The 19,205-nt window shown below is 41.2% G+C and overlaps 2 protein-coding genes across 2 annotated transcripts; both read left to right on the forward strand.

Moving 5' to 3' along the window:
• The first annotated feature begins 136 nt into the window (after positions 1 to 136).
• mrpl10 (mitochondrial ribosomal protein L10) lies at positions 137 to 3,301 on the forward strand. The gene is made up of 5 exons (XM_071898537.2): positions 137 to 188; positions 758 to 927; positions 1,402 to 1,566; positions 1,721 to 1,865; positions 2,590 to 3,301. The coding sequence occupies exons 1-5, from the start codon at positions 149 to 151 to the stop codon at positions 2,826 to 2,828; spliced, it is 759 nt and encodes a 252-aa protein (XP_071754638.2). The 5' UTR covers positions 137 to 148; the 3' UTR covers positions 2,829 to 3,301.
• Positions 3,302 to 4,504: 1,203 nt separating this feature from the next.
• On the forward strand, positions 4,505 to 18,159 carry osbpl7 (oxysterol binding protein-like 7). Its single transcript, XM_071898509.2, has 23 exons — positions 4,505 to 4,533; positions 8,676 to 8,891; positions 9,554 to 9,697; positions 9,811 to 9,864; positions 9,949 to 10,062; positions 10,177 to 10,329; positions 10,657 to 10,786; positions 11,364 to 11,482; positions 11,648 to 11,737; positions 11,990 to 12,013; positions 12,512 to 12,662; positions 12,847 to 12,953; positions 13,066 to 13,234; positions 13,871 to 14,017; positions 14,217 to 14,353; positions 14,581 to 14,718; positions 15,430 to 15,493; positions 15,662 to 15,740; positions 16,252 to 16,396; positions 16,568 to 16,718; positions 17,034 to 17,160; positions 17,577 to 17,699; positions 18,051 to 18,159. The coding sequence occupies exons 2-23, from the start codon at positions 8,760 to 8,762 to the stop codon at positions 18,157 to 18,159; spliced, it is 2,607 nt and encodes an 868-aa protein (XP_071754610.1). The 5' UTR covers positions 4,505 to 4,533; positions 8,676 to 8,759.
• The last annotated feature ends 1,046 nt before the right edge of the window (positions 18,160 to 19,205 follow it).

The following is a 19,205-nucleotide window of genomic DNA, read 5'->3' on the forward strand; positions in this document are numbered from 1 at the left end:
ACTCGTTCTTTGGATAGTATGCGGATTGCAGTTACAGTGGCCATTATTTCAACACAAAATATGGAGAACGATGACATCGATGATTAAAACCACACATCGATGTCCTTCGTTCGATGATCACTTCCTGAATCACGTTTTCCTGTCAAAGATGGCGGCGACCTTGTGTGTAAAGCTACTACCGAAACAGGGTAATGTAGAGTTAACGTTACATTTATGACATTAGATGAAGTTAGTTATTGTGTTGTTATGTTTCATAAAAACGAATTTATTAGGTTGTGTTGTTATGTAGCTGTCGTCCAGCTAGCTAATGTTGGCAAGCCAGCCTCAGGCTGTAGTGCTGTTGTCATTCATAGCCAGTTGAGCTAGCCGGCTGAAACACATTGTAACAAAGATTGTAAAAGTGCCTGCAGTGTCGAAACAGAGTTAGCTACAGTTAACTACCTGCAATCCAGGGAAGGCTGCTGATTCTGCTTGTTTCTAAGGCATTTTGGGATAGCTGTGACATTTACTGGGCTGTTACAGCTGTGTTATGTGGCTGTGTAACCTTATGCAGATTCTCACTGGAAGGACTTTTGAATCACTTTGCATTAGTGGTCTGTCAAATATCCACAGTACATTGGTTACCATTTAGTTCAGATAAAAGTGCAATGCAGTCTGTTCTGTGTCCAGTAAAATGCATGAAGAGGTCAATATTTCAGTGAGCTATCTTGCTGAAGTGCAACCTGTGGGCCTAAAATGAGTGTTTTCTGACTTTTAGGATGGCTGCCCCTAACACAGAGCGTTCGGCATGGGTCCAAGGCTGTGACCCGACACAGGAAGCCCATGCACATCCTCAAACAGAAGCTTCTGGCTGTCACCCAGTACATTCCTCCAAAACGGGTTGTTCCTGCAGGTGCTTATCCATCCAAAAACAGAAAAGTTCAGGAGGTAAGTAGCAGGGCCTGAATTAGACCCCAACAAGGGAACTGGTGATATTAATCCCCATCCCATCCTTTTCCGTTAAACAATATTGCAGCAAGATTGATGCCAGAGAACAAAAACTAGCTCATAATTTCATAAGGATTTACAGTACAGAACTGCTTCATTGTGTATGAATAGAAGTCTTTGTGTTTTACCTATCTTTAAAACATATCCATATCCCCCTGCAAAAAATTCCTGGATGCTCTCATCATCACCTTTTTCATTTTCCAATCCATCGTCATTGTAACTGCATATGCATTAGGTGTGACGTCAGATTAAGAGGAGGGGTCAGCTCTTTTCTCTTGTTTCTAATTGTAGGTTAGAAGTAATGAATGTTCGCTAATGCTAATACTAAAAAAAAATAAATATACTGAAATTCTCTGGTATCCAACTTAACTGTGAGACAGATCCTCATTTTTTTCCCTTTCTCTATTCCATCAGGATAGTGGTCTAGCGTTGCTCTTAAAGAGGGAACTCAAGAGCATATTCCAGGACTGCAAGATGATTGCTGTGGTCCAGAACAACGCCACCAACTCTGAAGACATGATCATTCTCAGACACAGACTTTATAAGCATGGCATCACTGTCAAGTTCATCCCCAACCAGGTACGACTGACAAGCGTCAACATCAACTCTAACCATCATCAACTATAACCATCCAAGGATAACACTGATCAATATCTGAGTGGTGGCTCAGTGATGTAGTGGTCCACTGGGATCATAAAAGTGTCATCTAATCTTTGATCATGCTCATTTTCAGGTGATGCGGTCATTCCTGAATGACGGCATGTACAGCAACATGGCCCCTCTGTTCATCGGCCCAACAGTGCTGTTTGTCAGCAAAGAGCCAAAGCCAAGGGAGATGCTGGTGACTCTGAGGGGCAGCCCACAGATGACACTCCTGGGTATGTACTGTACATCATATGTGAACATGCAGGATTTACATTTCATACTACTTGCTACAGACTCAGAGGTATTACCATGATATGCTGACCTCCTGTCTGGCTGTCAGCAGGATATCCCAAAACCTATGAATGGATGTCCATGAAATTTGGTGGACAGATAGGCCTATGGATATGTTTGCAGGGTCAAGAAATACATTTAGGTGATAGGAGAATTGTTCAGCATTGGTGGAGGTTTGTGCTCTCTGTGTACCTTCTAGTTCTTGACGGAAATTGTTATATAGTATTAGGCAATTATCCCAGTGAGGAGCCAGCTACAGAAATGACTAAACTGGTAAATAGATTCAACAGACAAACCACCATTCAGCTTAGGAAACCACTGCTTGGAACAACACTGATTATAGTATTTTCTTAAAACATTGATTCACAGATGAAATATATTCACGAAAACAACAGAGTGAGCAAAAATGGGGTAAACATTCAGTTTAATTCAGATTCATTATCAATGCAAAAGTAGGATAAATCCAACATGTGCAACACCTGCATCTCAATGCAAAGCATCTGTGATGCAATGATGCGATGGTAACAGATTCCCTCATCTGAAATGAATTAACTTCCACTGGAGCACAATAGATCCAACAGATTAAATGTGATCAAGGTGTTAGACATAGTATGCACGGCTCCTCAGTTACGACTGCACCACTAATCTGTCCTCCGATCCCAACAGGAGCCTGTATCGACAACACCTTGCTGAGTGTACAGGGGGTGGTCAGCTACTCCAAACTGCCGTCAGTGACTGTGGTCCAGGGTGAGCTGGTCAGCGGCCTGACCATGCTGACGTCCCGCACGGCCTCCATGCTGCAGCGGCACCCAGCCCACCTGTCAGCCCTGCTGCAGCAGTACCTGAAACAGCAGAGCCCAGACAGCAGCACAGAGGGAACTGCCAAGACCGAGGAGGCTGCGTAGAGTTTCTAATGCTGTGGAGGACGTTACTGAGACTGTTGCCCAGCACAACTGTGGCTGCTTGGGATGAAGAGGGAGTGTGAAGTTGGACACACACTTTGAGTTTTTTTTTCATTTAGTACCAAAGTTGGTGTGCCAGCTAAATTTTCAAGATTGGAGAAAGTCTTTGTGAAAAAGGAAGTTGATTATTTTCCCAATCTTCTAAATTAGTGTTGGAACGGCTTAGCTGGTACTAAATCCCATTAAAATCTTTTAGTGTGTGTCCAGCCATATGAGCACTGTGGCTTCTTTGGATGAAGAGGAGGTCTGCAGACTGGGTTCAGTGCACTTCACCTCTTTTTGGAATTCTTGCATGGACGATACTGCAAGAACGTAAACATCACTTAAGGCCTATTTGGGCCCTGCTTGTTCATTATTTTGATTGTTTTGTTTTATTTAAGGACATTGGCATATTAAAATACAGAATGCCAACACTTCATGTTGCTTTATTGACATTTATTCAAGCAATTTTGTGATTATTTTGTGATTTTACTATTTTTTTATGTTATGTTGGCCAGTGCAGTGGTACAAGGATTTTGTCAAAACCTTTTTCAATAATGCTTTGGACAAGTTGAGTTGATAAATACTACGCATAATCTGTTCGTTTGATTGTAGCCCAGTTGAAACAAGCATAAATATCTGGACTGGTAGCATTGTTGTAAGGTGTAATAGTAGTGGCGTCATGTAGACTAGTCCAGCCAAAATAAACACAAGTGGTCTCGGATCCTGATAAACGTTAATCTGCGGATTACAGCATGTTAATCTGGGTCAGTTAGTCTATTACGGCCTGCTATTCTAAATTAGAGGCATTCTGGCACTCATGTCAATATGTTACTATTCTGCATTAGAGGGAAAGTCAAAGCTATCTAAAAATAAATTCACTCTAAATAAAACTTCCAGCATTGTGCCCGAGCAACATGGTGCGTAATAGCACTGTATTTAGGCTACGGATAAAAATAAATTGCCTCAAGAAGTTGCAAGATCATTTGAAGTCCCTTTCATATAATTCCTCAAAACAAGAAGATATGAAGACGAAGAAATAGTTACCTGCCACGTACATGTCTAATAAACAACTGACCTCCAGTCTGTGAGCGGCATAAGGCACCAATATCAACAAAAATAATTTTTTTCAGACAAGCATAGATTGCATTCCACCTTAAATTACCATATCTTCATATAATGTACATAATTTGACACGATTTACTATGATATACCTATGAACTTGCCACGTCCCTGTCCGCCTAAACAGGTGTGTAAACTGTTGTGCAGATCAAAAGGTGGGCAGACTGAGTTGAGGAGGCTTTACCCTCCATATCCCTGCTACAGACACTCGGTGTAATTCCAGCTAATGCGGATAATGCCCAGGACACATTGCGCGCGGCGCTGCCTGCCTGCGACGCACAGCTCTCCTTGGATTTGGAGGGTGCTCATGTCACCCACTGGGAGAGAACGCACGGCGGGCGAGATTATGTAGGCACAATAAGATTATTTGTGGATAGAACATTTTACTTGACTTTTTTTTTTTGCCTGCTTTTCGATGTAGAAATGTTTGCTTCATCGACATGGTGATTCTGTAGCTACAGCTTCTTGAATGCCAAACGGGAGCTTTGTTGGATTTATCAGCTGCAGAGAATTTCAGTAGATCATGAGAATCGGACGTGAATTTCAGGTAAGAAGTTATCGCGTTTTAGTGTTTTTTCCGTGGGTTTGAAGTAAGCTTTCATTAACATTAACTAAGAGAAAATGTAACTTAAAGGAAGTCGGTTTGGGTAAAGTCTGATAATGTAGAACACACACCAAACCAAAACATAAACCAAATTGGATAGGGATACTATATCTATATCTATCTATATATATATATATGTGTGTATACACATATATATATATATATATAAGCAACATTTCATCGTGGCCACTCGTTGATAATGTTAAATTATAAAAAAATACATGTTTGTTTCTTAGAAGTTTAAATTCAACGTGTGCTGGGACAGCAGCTATTCTTAAAGGGCTTTAGATTTAGATAAGAACCTGCACGGCTCTGAATAGCCCATATTACCCAGGGGCCTTCAGTGTTGTGTGACACTGTAGCTGAGTTTTTGATATGGGGCTGGTGATACTGAAACATTTCCACTTAAATAAGTGCAGCTGTGTCCTGTTTGTGCTTTGTCAGCTTGTTGACTGCCAACCAAACATGACTGCTGAGTCTGAACATGATCTGCAGCACAGACACACAGCCTGCCTTCCAATGACAATCACAGACATTTACAACTGTTAGATCCTTGGTGTGGTTTGAAAGACAATGTGCAACTCCTCATGCCTTAAAATATTTACATTTGAATATGTCTGTTGGTTGATTGTGGATTATCAAAGTTGTTGCAGGTCTTTAATAGAATATGACAAGATGCTGGACATGGTTTGGAGAAGCTTCACTCAGTAGCTTTTACATTGTAACACATTTGAAATGTTATGTACTGCAACTGCGTGTCCATTCATTGATTAAGACTACAGGTTGATAAATGTTACATTTGGACGAATGATTCATGGATAAATCCTCTATTGATGGCAGGGTTGATGGACTTTCCATTGCCAAGAGTTTTTTATGCCAAAGACATTATAACTGTTATAATCTCTGTAGTTTATTCCTTCCTCTGACTGACATGATACAATTTGGTGGATGTTGCCAAATCTCACGCAGCTTGGATGACAACCACACTACCACTACCACAGCCATGGCTTTTAAAATGAGCTAATGACGTCAACTATCCATACAACACTCTTCTCATCTGGATCAAGCTTGTCCAAGAACCATTTGTCTGTTTTGAATTTGACAGCCGACTTTCTTGCAGTTGTACAGTTGGAGTGTGAATGCTCTACATTGCCGGAAAGAAAAACATCCTCAACTGTCTGTATGCACATGACACTGCAAATCACAGTCTTTACATAAGGAGATTTGGAAATGTCAGTCATCTGAAAACTCTGACATGGACTTAGTTATTTTTGGCTAATTATAAGGCTTCAGATCTGAAATCAGAGTTGAGGATCGTATTTTCTCTTCCAAGCTCAAGTCTTGATTTATTTGGACACTGCAACAGTTTCCTCATCACCATCTCACTAATTCTGATCTGAAAAGCAGAGCTGATCCTTGATTACCTTCCTACTCTCAGCCTCTTGTTTCATGCGAGCCAGTGATCTACCATACAAACCAAAACCAAAGCATGACTTGTAGTTTTTTTCCACAGAGATTGTAAAGTATTCTTTACTTCTCTCCCTTGAGTAAGCAAGCTTGGAATCCTGCAAATCCCTTTATCCTGTTTCCGCCACACACTGTCATGACTGAGGTCGGTTACTCTCTTCCTTCCCTGCCTTATGTAATACTAAACCAGGCTGGGTTCTGTCTTACATTAGAGGGATAGCACACCATCAGTTTCAACATGGTGCCCCATTGGTTTTGCATCCTCTCAGATGAACCTATGTTCTCATTATTCTAAAGTAGTGTCTCAATTCACACCTTCATAGTGATTCTGTTCTGCAACTGGTGCTGCTCCAAATACAGAGAGAACAAGATCTGTATGACTTCCTGCCTCTAAAGTGAAATTTGTGTGTAAATACACAAGGCATTGTGATGGAAGTGGAACATGTTGGTTTCCCCACTTGACTGTAGAAATAACTTTAATTAGGTAAACTCTCAAAATGAATGCATACCCAAAAAGTTGCAAAACACTGGTCCATAAAGCCTCATGAACATTATGAAAAATACTCTCATCTCTGGTTATCTAAACTGGTTATCTTGTGGTATTTTGCTACCGCTATGTTTCCGCTGCATGTGTGCATAAGCATTATGTTTTCATTTGAAGAAGAGAAGTGAATTTTCATTTTTTTCTCTCAAACTGTAAAAATAACTTTTGACATGGTTTCAGAGTCATGTAAACTGAACAGTTGGTGATTTCAAAGTGATTTCATAGTGTTCCAGTGGAACAGTTTCTAGGGAGATTTGTTCATATCTCCTTTCCTTAGAAAGCACCATCCATTTTTATACTGCTGTGCTTACATAATGTCTAACTTTAGTCCAACTATGATTATTGTGGGCCTCTTGGCACTTCATGCGTTGTCAGTGTCTGTGTTCTCTGCCTTGTGATCTTGTTACTGCATGTCCAAGTGACAAGTTGCTAAAAACATCTCTAGAAAAGCCAATTAGATGGAAGTTGTTAATCCCCTCCTTGCAGGCGGTGCTGGCCTTGGTCTGACAGAGCTGCAAATCATGTGTAGGTATACTGCAACATATCCTGTGTGATCAAGTTGTTTTGATTTAGAAATTTGCCCTAACATTATGACGTTGTGTATTGAAGTCACAGCCCAATTTGGAATACATGCACATTTCTTCATTCACCTTCATTCTCATTACTTCACCAGTTACAGTATAGCAAAGCTTCATTTATTTACCAAATTAATAAATATTTTAGTATAAAGATGAGTGATACCTTCCAATTTCAAAAAATAAGTGTAAAAATCATCTTAAAACAGTTGGATACTTTTGCTCTTTGAGTCTATGTTTGAATTCTCTAATTGCTCAGAGTGACAGATTATTCAATGACACGATAACCACAAAAATGACAAAGGATCAATATCAATACAACTTTATAGGCTGTTCCTGCATGATCCAACTTGAGCATATAGAACAGAAACAGCTTGGCAACAGTGCCCAATTACATCATAACCACAACATTTTTTTTTAAATGATCATTTTCAGTGGTTACTTTTATGACAGGTAATGGTAGACGATAAGGAGACAATACCAATACACCTGCATAAGTTTCTCATGTATGATAATCTGAGAACATGCAAGAAAACAACAACAAGAAACAACAACTTGGCCCCATTCATCTAGCAATATTCTGTAAGAAGAAGGAAATTTGCAAGTATCTCTAATATATGTGCTGAAAACATTTTAGCTGCAAATTGGACAATTCTCTGAGTCTTTTAAAACATTTGGCATGTATATTCCTTTATCAAGTAAGTTTTATCTCTGTGTTCTTTACATGCAAAATCACTGACACATCATCAGGCGAGGGTTAATGAAATTTGTGTTCAGTGTGACTACGCACTAAAAGGCTCAGAGTGAGTGAAGTTAAGATCCAGCGTGATCTAGTTGAGGATCCAGGATGTAGTGTGTCCAGGCTGCAGTTAGGACAGGACAGGTTGGACTGAGAGCTCAACACTCACCTCTGTTAGGTAACTGGATTACAATGAGTCTTTTCTAGCCTGCTGCTCTGTTTAGTCTATTTAATACTTTCACTTTGGTTTTTGGAGTTCATAGATCCTTCCTGGTAGATCACTTGTTCATGATGCAGCTGATACGGCTCTTCCAAAAGGACAATACAATACTTAACACATACAGCATTTGACAAAATTAAGACACTAAATTAAGACTGACTCACTCTGCAAGATTTTAACCATATAGTTTAACCATAGTAGTACAAAAGTTACACTGCAACAAGTAGTTCATGCAAGTGCAGAGAAGAACAGACGTACACATATTAGTTATGAAGTCTGGTCAGATCATGATTTTTAAGAAATGAAGGTGAGAATGTCGTGTCTTAGCTTTCCTCAGAGGCTTTTTCAGAAACTCCCAATCTTGAAAAAATTATCTGTGAGAGCTTCTTTTGTTTGTGTTCTTATCTGTTGAATTACAGACTGGAGATGACACATTTTAAAATCTTAATTTCAGAGGACATTCTCTCATTGGATAACTTAATTCAGTCATTTAATTCTGTTCCCTTCCCCTTCCACACCCGTATCATCCTGACATGAAAGGGGGCTTGTGGCAGATCGCAGCAGATCTCACTGAAAAAGCAGCCGATCACGACAGCGAAGGGAGTCTGAGGTCGGCGTTCCAGAATGGATTCCTACGGGTCTGAGCTCAACCGCAGCCAATCACAGATGAGCGGGCTGGAGAAGACGTCGCCAGCGTGGAACAAGCCCACCCACTCCCGGAGCAGCAGCACCGCCTCATCTCGTCACTCCAGACAGGTGCGTCAGAAGGTGATGTGATCTGGTTGAATATGGGGATTATGGGTGTGTAAGTTGTTTTTCCCCCTAAAATGTAATAATAATTTGTTCACTTTACAAGGGGAAGTGCTCCCCCTCAAATTTGCAACCAGGCAGAATATATTTAGGGCGAGTGCACTGTATCAGTTAAGCTGTCTGAACATAACATCATTATCGGCTGCCAAAACAAAGTTGGTACAAAAACAGTTAGCAGGGTCTTCCTTCCAGCCCAGATTTACAGCCGACTTAAAGTTGTAAAAAATCCATTATTTTTGGAGATTCTATGTCTTTACTTTATATTGGTTGTTGTTCATCAAACCATTCAGATTAGTGAGGCAGATCCACGATTGTTGGCTATATTGCTTTTGCCATTTCATCTGAAAGGCAGTAGCTAGTGATGCCACTATAGATCAGCACTCCTGCTCTACTCTACTAGATTTTTGAAGCTATTTATTTAATATCACCCACTTTATGGGTGAGTGTGTTAATGTGCTTGCTGTAGTGTTTCTGGAGGGATCAATTCAATTTCAAGTAATTAAAAAATAATTGCTACAAAAAAAACCAAAAAAACAAAAGATTAAAACTTGTATTTTAGCCCCCCCCCCAAAAAAGCATTAATTCTCTCATGCCTGCCCGGTCCATAGAACATCAAAGATTGGGAGGTGATTGATGATCTTCAGGTGGACATGCAGGCAGGAGGCGACAATCCTCAGGACATGACGGCCCCGGGGATCTGTGAAGGATACCTGCTCAAGAGGAGGAGGTGGCCGCTCAAAGGCTGGCACAAGGTGAGACATCCACCCATCCTGTCATCCATCGTGCCAACATGTTAAATGTTGACTTTTTAAATGAAATTAACTTATCAGGTTTTATAAAGGGTGATGATTGATCTGTTTTTCAGAGATACTTTGTCTTGGACACAGGGATCTTGCGGTATTCCAAAAATCAACAAGATGTAAGTGGACAGTACATTTTAGATAACAAGACTTGATGAACTATTATAAATGAAAACACCTGAACATCCTTTTCCCCCCCAAAGATCTCCAGGGGAAGAGTCCAGGGCTCCTTAGACGTTAGCCTTGCAGTAATGTCGATAAACAAGAAATCAAATCGGATCGACTTGGACGCCGGAGATATTCTCTATCATATGAAGGTAAACTTAAGTCAACAGGAGGAGTGTACTTTCAGGTTCATTTGACAAAGGTTTGACTTTTAATGAGATGGTATCGTCCTTTTTTTTTTCCCCTCTCACCTCTCTCATCTAAAGGCAAAGAGCCATGACCTCTTCTACATCTGGGTAACCAAGCTACAAGCCCACCGCATGTACAAGAAGAACGAGGCAGCTCATGTTCACAGCGGCTTCCTTCAGGCTTTGACCCACGGCATTGCGGCTGGACAGGCTCAGAAAAATGGAGATTTGGTGATTATTAATCAATCAAAAATTTCAATTATTAGGTCAGACTAATTAAACTTGTGTAGTATATTCCTTACAAGTGGGTGATTTTCCTCCACAAGAAATAACAAAAATAGCTGCCTTGTTGTATTTGAAAAATTCTACTAGTCATACTGTATTCCTAATTTTTATCACAGTAACTGTTGATCATGGCACGTTAGTGGTGAATAATTGTTTTAAAGTGAGTCTTCAATTAACTCTTCTCTTCTCTTCTCTGCTCTTCTCTTCTCTTCTCTTCTCTTCTCTTCTCTTCTCCTACTCTCCTCTCCTCAGTTTCGCTATCCACATTACCAGAGCTCCTCCCCCAACTGTATGGGGGACATGGCTGCAGCGTCGGGGGTGCTGCCCTCAGCCAAGACCGGTGTGAATGGCAAGGTGTCTGCCTGGCTGCAGCAAAGTCACAATCCAGACAGCTGTGCTCAAGGTACATCTAAAACATCAATGGTAATCATCAGGTTCATCAGTGTCAGTCCCTCAGAATCAAAGAGTTTCTTTCTAGACTCACCATTTTGCACCGACGTTAAACAATAATACAGGGAGAAATCCACCGTAGAAGAGGTAGAGAGACCAGAATGCAATGCAGCCACAAGACATGTTGCATTTTGAGAAAGCGGTGCGACTTTTGCTTTTTCTCAACTGGAAAAACTCGCTCTCTTGCTCTTACTATCGCTATTGCTCTCTCCACCTATACGTACTGAATGCAACAACTTCAGGCACGTTCGCTGGGGGTTGTTGAAAGGCATTCTGGGAAATGTAGGAAATCACTAACTGAAGTAGATGTAGACAAGGCAGGGTGAGGGAGAGTGAGCCAAAAAGGTAAATGACAACACTTCATCACAAAAGAACTCCAGAATTGCATTAAATATAACAGATTGATGATATCTAACAGTGTAAGAGTATCCAAGGTTGCATTTTTCAATACAGCTATCTCAGTAGAATTGAATTTTTTCATGCAAAAAGAAAAAGGGACTTGCCTCTAAAGGTATGACCTATTCTTCCAGAGCTGAACCGTTGCCATTTGGACCTGTCTGAGCTGAACCGCTTGATCCAGCGGCTCCAGGCCCTGGAGGCAGGACAGGCTTTCAGTAACGGAGACCTGCAGCGCATCATCAGCATACAGGTAGGCTGGCGTTGAGTTTGATGTAGTTTAATTACTTTGGTAATTTAATGGAGCGGAATGTCACCAGCCAGACTCAGTCGATCGCTCTCCTTGTCTGGGCACCAACACATGAAAATAACATTATTTATGGGGATATTCTATACTATTTTCTTTATTTCCATGCAGAATCTCTCACTTGAGAAGCCAAAGAAGTCCAGGTCAGGGAAGATGTGGGGCCACTCCCGCACGCTGTCCAGAGTGGAGGCCCTGGGAATGGTAAGACGGGTCTGTAACCTACTCTACTCTCACTGCTAGGATTTAGATTGTAAAAAGTGAAATACTAACTGAAGGCCTTTTGGTTTTGACTCATGGATGTTCTTTTACGTTGGTTTGTACATTGATTTTACATTACTTCATATTAATTCAATTGTACCACCAGTCAACTTGTAATTTGTAGAACACAATGTTTTTGAGTATTTGACATCCCAACTCTCCAGTAACTTTTTGGGGTCTTTCTCTAATCCAAAGCCTATTCGTGGGATTACAAAATCGGTGAGTCACCAATGGGCAGAACATGAGACAACCATATAAGTTGTTCCATGTTCTTCACTCACATAGTGTAGTGGACTGCCATACTGAACATGACATGCAACTGCATAAACAATGAGGTGAGAGGAGCTGTTTTTTTCAGAGAGAGAGCAATAAGGTAATTCAAGTTAAAATGATAAATGCATTTTGTTTTGATTGCATGGAAGAAGGTCTGTCTGTAAGCTCCAGGCAACCATATATAGCCATAGTAGAAGTCCCACTTATTTATCACTGTTTTATTCAATATCCAAAACATAGAACCCATAGAATAGAGTATAGCGATGGTATTTTGATTTTGATTTACAGCAAAAATTTGAATTGTAGAGTGACTGAATGACATCACACCAGTGACAATTTCACATTTACAACCATATACGTCAATTAACAGAAAACAAAATACTGTCAAATTAACCAATGAATCAGCCATGATCAATTGTCCAACCTCTTCCATCCACCTTACAGCTGTCCTCCAGCCACTTGAGCACCTCGTCCCACCTTGGTGCGTCAGTCCCCTCCATCCCAGACTATGTGTACTCCCAGCTGTCCCCTCCCACTGTCACATCGCCCGAGGGCAAGAAAATCCAGCAGGACATCTGCACCATGTCCCTACGAGGTCAGAGAAACAGATAGACACACATAACAGATAGACACACTCTCTCTGTCTGACTTTGTCAGACAGAGAGAGGTACACAGAGATAGAGAGATTAAGAGAGAGAGAAAAACACAAACTCCCATGTTAAAACACACCTGCAACTCTTAATGAATATGCGTCCAAATTGTCCTATCTTCCCCCTCAGTGCTTACGTCCCTGAAGTCAGTGCATGAGACCCTGTCCCAGGAGCGGCAGAGGCTGCAAGAAGTCTGGGGAAGTAACAACGTCCATCAGTCTAACACCCTGGCTGAGGTAAGGCTGCATCTGACATTGGCGAACGTGTACCGTCCTCTGGCACCTTTTCCCTTGTGGTTTCTGAAGCTTGTGGGTTTCTTTTTCTGTCTCCCTCTCCCTCCCTCTTCAGCCTGCAGCAGCGAGGTGTTCATCCCACGGCCCGCCCTCAGTAGCCGACTCGGCTGCGGAGTATTTTGACGCCAGTGATGACATCCTTTGCGGCAGCTCCTCTGAGGTTTCTGATGAATCGGGACTTAGTGACGGCAGCACCAGCAACTCTGAGCCTGAGGAGGGTCATGGTGGGTACATGTACACCAGCACCATCCTCAATGCAATGCCAAGTAATTACAATGGACCACAATTGTGTTTTGTTGCTGAAAAATAGAGAATAGAGCAGCTACTGGACTGGCAGTTGAACTGGCAAACTGTTGGAACTGTTCAAGTGACGGAAACAGACCAAAAAATGTAGTTGAAAACACTGAATACTGAAACTAAAAACCTGAAGAGTGCTGGCGTATGTGCTCGTTTGCCCAGGCCTCATGAATAATTTTTGTGTTTATGTAGGCAATGACTATAGATATGCTGTAATCTGGTCGTCTGCTCAGACTGCTAGTTGGGTTAAAATAACGTTTTAAGAGTCTGAAGAACCTTAGTGAGGTCTGGAAGAAGCATTTACTCAAGCAAATGGTTGTTTAGTTGGTGATGGTTCTTCCAGGAACCTTTGAGCCTTGCGAGGAACCATTAAAGAACCATTTTTGTTTGGTGTCTAGCATAATAAATCAAGGTTACCCCAACAAGCATTCCAAACTATTTTCAAAGTTTCAAGTTTTTTGCTGCAGTCTGGATGGAAATGTCTTTTCTTGAGCTCATTGCACTTTTGTTCTTGAGAAACATTTTCACTCTTAATTATTATTATTTTCCCCCCACCACCACAGCATCAACCACCCGCAAGTACCGTGCCAGCATTTCCAGGACTCCTAACAGCATTGTTCCCAAGAACACCGGACACCGAACTACACTGCCTGCTCACTGTCCAGACAACAGCCATGTGGGCCTCATGGCTATCCTCTACAATAACATAGGCAAGGACCTTACCTTGACTAAGACTTGGCTATGGCTTGTATTGATATAGTCATAATCCTCTACAGTTACATAGGAAAAGATGTAGACTAAGATGGCTTGCATTGACTTCAATTAATATAAAAAACAAATGACTTAGTCCAAAAAAATATATTTCACTTTTTCAAAAACAATTCATCCTCATGTGTTTTTCTTCCTTAGGTAAGGACCTGTCTCGAGTGTCCATGCCCGCTGCTCTCAATGAGCCCATTAACCTGCTGCAGAGACTTTGTGAGGAGCTGGAGTATTGTGAGCTGCTGGACACGGCCAACAACACACCGGACCCCTACCAGAGGATGGTAAGGCCGCCCGCAGATAAACCTGTGTAAGAGGGAAAGTGTGATATTCCCTGTAGGGTATTCACCACGGATAGTCTGGTCAGGCACATTTCTCATAGGATGGGGGAAGAATAAAAAACAAAAACTCTAGGTAGGACTTGTTGTTGTAGTAGTGGTTGTATCTGTGTATGTGCCTGCTTAAAAAAGTGAAAATGAGTGGTGATGTTTTTGTATTTTATCTCTTGCAGGTCTACATTGCTGCCTTTGCTATCTCTGGCTATTCAACTGCTACGTTCCGAAACCGCTACAAGCCCTTTAACCCGGTGCTGGGGGAGACGTACGAATGTGTTAGCGAGGACAGGGGCTTCCGCCTAATCAGTGAGCAGGTACAGTAGCATGAATTTCTCTGTGCCCACTCTACACAACTGGAAACGGATCTGGGCTGGGCACATCGTTTTGCATGGGGTAACTTGAGGTTTCACATCTTGGAAGCCTAGAAGCTCCGACCTACAAATTATTAAATCTGTCCTCCTTTAAACTTAAAGGTGAAGGAAAATGACAATTTCACCACCCACGATCCCCTTTGTAAATTAAGACAAATTGCCCACTGGTTTAATTGAGCAATAAACCACAATAGGCTACGCTTAGGTGCAAATTGGAGTCAGCATGGAGTGGATTCTTGCTTTTATAAAAATGTGGTAACACGTCATGGTATTAAAAAGAAAGAACACAAATGTTAAAATAAATCTTTAATATTTAATGGGTAACAATTGAATGAACATAATGTTATTTGTCCACCAAGCAATGTAGTTCTTGAACAGTAGCTAAACAAAGTGGTTGCTAAGCAACACATGAGCACCGGTATGAGTGGTGATTTTTGGTTAGCACATAATACTTAAATGAACTGTTATGCGGTCACAGGTGTGCATTTTTTTTCGGGTATTTTACAACAACAAACACAACTCAGCCAGTTAGAACTGAGAGCTGGAACAATGTTTTTCTAAATCTAAGTAAATGAGACAAAGATGATCTTACAGCTGAGATACTAATGTTGTTTTTTGTCTTCTCTTGGAGTAACCACTCTTGTCTTTTACCAGGTCTGCCACCATCCCCCCATCTCTGCCTGCCATGCAGACTCAGAGAACTTCTCCTTTTGGCAGGGTGAGGCTATTTTCTTGTCAAACTGCTAACTGGTTGCTATTTTGTGCTTCAGTTATTGGTGGTAATCAGAGGTGTCTCTTTGTCTTCTGACTTTGCTTTGGAAATGTTTTCTAAGCTGCCACTGTACATGCGTGTATGTTCTTTTCAACAACATTTCTCCCTAAACAGACCAACGATGGAAAAATAAGTTCTGGGGGAAGTCACTGGAGATCATGCCAACAGGAATGGTGAATGTCACTCTCCCAAGGTAAAGGATTTAGCTTTATTTTCAGACATAGCAATCTGTGTTTGCAAATTTACTGCAGATTTACCTATGAGATCAGGTGTGACACTACCCATTAAATATAATTGGAAATCATATTTTATGCGAAAAGATGAAGGATCTCTCCTTTAGAAATCATCCTTTTTTTTTCAAAAAGTGAAGTTGGGAGCGATGAGGCATGACACACATTCCATTGAAAATCACCCTTTTGAAATGACATTTCAGTCTCGGGGGGCCTTTGTCAGACAAGTGAGACAAGACAAAGCTAAATCATCTGTCCATATTTTGCCCACGGCTGCAGCCTTGAGGTCTGGGACTGGAATTGCCTGACAGTGTGACTGTGTGTACTGATGTGATGACTCTGATCTGATGCATGATGGTGTTTCAACTGTGATTGACAGTATTTTGAAGTGATGTTCACATTGCATTGCAATGGCAAATTTTGTTGATATAGCAAGAATATATTGAATTTCTTGAATCTTGGTATTTTGTCTAGGTATGGAGAGCACTATGAATGGAACAAAGTAGTGACTTGCATCCATAATGTCCTGAGTCAGCAGCGCTACCTGGAGCATTATGGAGAGGTCACAATCCGCAACCTCAATAGCGACGTCTGCACCTGTAAGATCACCTTTGTCAAGGTGAGTGCAACACTATGACACTTGTTGTATGTGAAGACTTGAGAAATTCAACATGTAAGATCAACCAATATGGCTGCCCAGTAGTTTAGGACAGCTTAATTATTTTGTAGGCTGCACTACTCTGTTCTCTTCCAGTATGGCTTGCCAATGACTTGTTTTGTTTTGTTGTAGTCTCGTTATTGGGGTTCAGATACGAACAAGAATGAGGTGCAGGGCACGGTGCTGGACCAGAGTGGGAGTGTCATTCACCGGTTTGGAGGTCTGTGGCATGAGGGCATCTTCTGTGACACCCTGCCCACTCCAAAATGCATCTGGAAGCCAAGTGAGTTTGCTCCTTCTTGTTGTTTCACCTTGAGTTTTACCAACAGGGTCAGCCTAAATGAGATCAGTGTCATGCACACTTCTATTCTCTTTTTGATTATGCACTTGATTTGATTTAGTTTGCCCCCTTTGTGGTTTTTGTTGGTGCAGTTGAACTCATTACAGAGATTAAAAATTATCTACTTTAGATTGTCTATTTTAAATGAAACTGAAATCAGAGGATCAATCCCTCCCGCTTCCAATGCTACTAATCACCACAAAGCCAAGTGTCACGTTTGTGCATCGGCTCACGACAGAGGCTCCTGTCACCCCACAGATCCCCAGCCAAAGGATTACCTGCTGTACTATGGCTTCTCCACCTTCGCACTGGAGCTGAACGAACTCACCCCCGACCTGAAGCCTTTCCTGCCTCCTACCGACAGCCGCATGCGCCCAGACCAAAGGTAAGAGGAACTCTAATGGGATTTGGAGAGGTTGGTGCGGAGATAACACCATATTTTCAAAGACTTTTCTGCAAGATGCTGGCAAAATTGCATGTATACAGAGAAACTGAGTCTGTAAACAAAGCATGGGCACATTTTCAATATCATGAGTGAAAAAACAATGTCCACACACTGCAATGCTCCCTCATGGTCTTCATCAAACCTGGTAATAAATAGGCATAAGGGAGCATTGCAGTGTGCGGACTCCACTTTGTTTTTTCATGTATGACCTTTATTTGTCTGGCACCTGCGTTCAACACTGGGACATGTGTGCCTTTTTCTGCTTCAATATCATGAGTGATACTACCGTTTTTAAAGGGTAAGGCTGTTGTCATTTTTTTTTTTCAAGCATTAAATCCTTCTCCCCCTTTTCATAGAATGCTGGAAGAGGGAAGGGTGGATGATTCAGACAGAAAAAAAGATGAGGTAGAGGAAATGCAGAGGGAGCGGAGGAAGGAGCTGTCCAAAAGGGGAGAGGAGCATGTTCCACGTTTTTTCAAGTGAGTTCACTCGTTAATGGTGATGGAATTATAATGACAAACTGTGATGATATCCTATGCAGTGTGTTTTATATTTTAAGTAAATGTATGAACCCTCTTAAGATAATGATTAACAATGAACATGATCACTTTGTGGTCTTGAATAAACTTTGATTATATTGACTGTATCCATTGAAACATCTTGTTGAGGTTATCTTATGTGACTAATTAACCAGTTAAGCTCTTTATCTAAGCTAATTTCTCACCTGCATATCATTGAATATGTTACTGTTTTCTTAACATGTTCCTGTGCAAATACATAAAATACTACCAATACTAATCATTGTAAACTCTCCTGTTCCTCTTCTCCAGGAAAGCCAAAGACTCCAGTGGACGGGATGTGTGGCTGACCAACGAAACGTACTGGAAGCTCAGGGAGAATCCAGGTTTTGCTAAAATTGAAAACATGGCTGTGTGGTGAAGAGACAGCAGTGAAGGACTATGACAGACAAAAAAAAAACAAATGAGAGAAAGATGAACAAATATCAATAGTGGATATTTGCACAGCATAGATGAACTGCTCTGGGAGTTCTGCAGAGCGGAGATGGTGCTGATTTCTCTCAATCCCCTCCCACTGTGGGAACGCTCCTTCTGTACCTGCCATGACTGGTTCATGGCGACCCTCAGCCCCCTTCAGTCCTATTAGAAAGTTACCCAGCATGCATCACATGCTAGGTGAAGGACTAACGAGAGACCTTTCTAATTAAGATCAGTTTTCTAATGCATTTTAAGACTTTTTTAGATGACTTTAATGTATTTAAGTTCATGTGTATATAGTTTTCGTTTTTGAGAATTTCACCATTTGCTGCCCAGGAGAGTGAACATGTGCAGCACACTCACTCTGGTCCGGACTTGGCAGACCAGGACTTGAAAATACCAAAGTTGAAAACTGCTTGAAAGCTCTGTCAGAATTGCTTTTGAATGTCATGTTAGTCAAAGGTCTACTATATTCTCTATATTTATGCATTCAATCAACTTTTGTCCTTCTCCTTGTCTATCTATCTCAGCTAGCTTCCAGCTTGCTTTTTACAATGAGATGAATTTTTGTCTGTATACATGTAGTCAGTGCTTCTATCTAGAGCTGCTGCGGTACGAACCGTATTGAGTATTGGCTCCAACTTGGTATCTGTGGTGTTCACAATACTAAGAACTGAGTACTGTGCTATTTTATGATGCTGAGATGATCTTTATCAGCTACTTAAGAGAGTTATTTGGTGAGTGGGGTGATGTGGGGGGTGGAGACCCATTGATAGGATTTAAGACATTTTGGCTAAATGGTCTGGTCTATACTAAGAAGGGTCGACAAGTACTAAGAATGATTTTCCCATGGTATCGGTGCTCCTATTATCAAGATTTTTATGTTTTGTCATTATTAGTGAAAGGGGTATCCAGCTGGTTGGAAGCATATATAGACGGTACATTAAACTGTCGACATCACAAGGCTGTTTTCAGTGAAATTGAATTTAT

This window comes from Centroberyx gerrardi, chromosome 20 (assembly GCF_048128805.1).
Source record: "Centroberyx gerrardi isolate f3 chromosome 20, fCenGer3.hap1.cur.20231027, whole genome shotgun sequence".
Lineage (NCBI taxonomy): Eukaryota > Metazoa > Chordata > Actinopteri > Beryciformes > Berycidae > Centroberyx > Centroberyx gerrardi.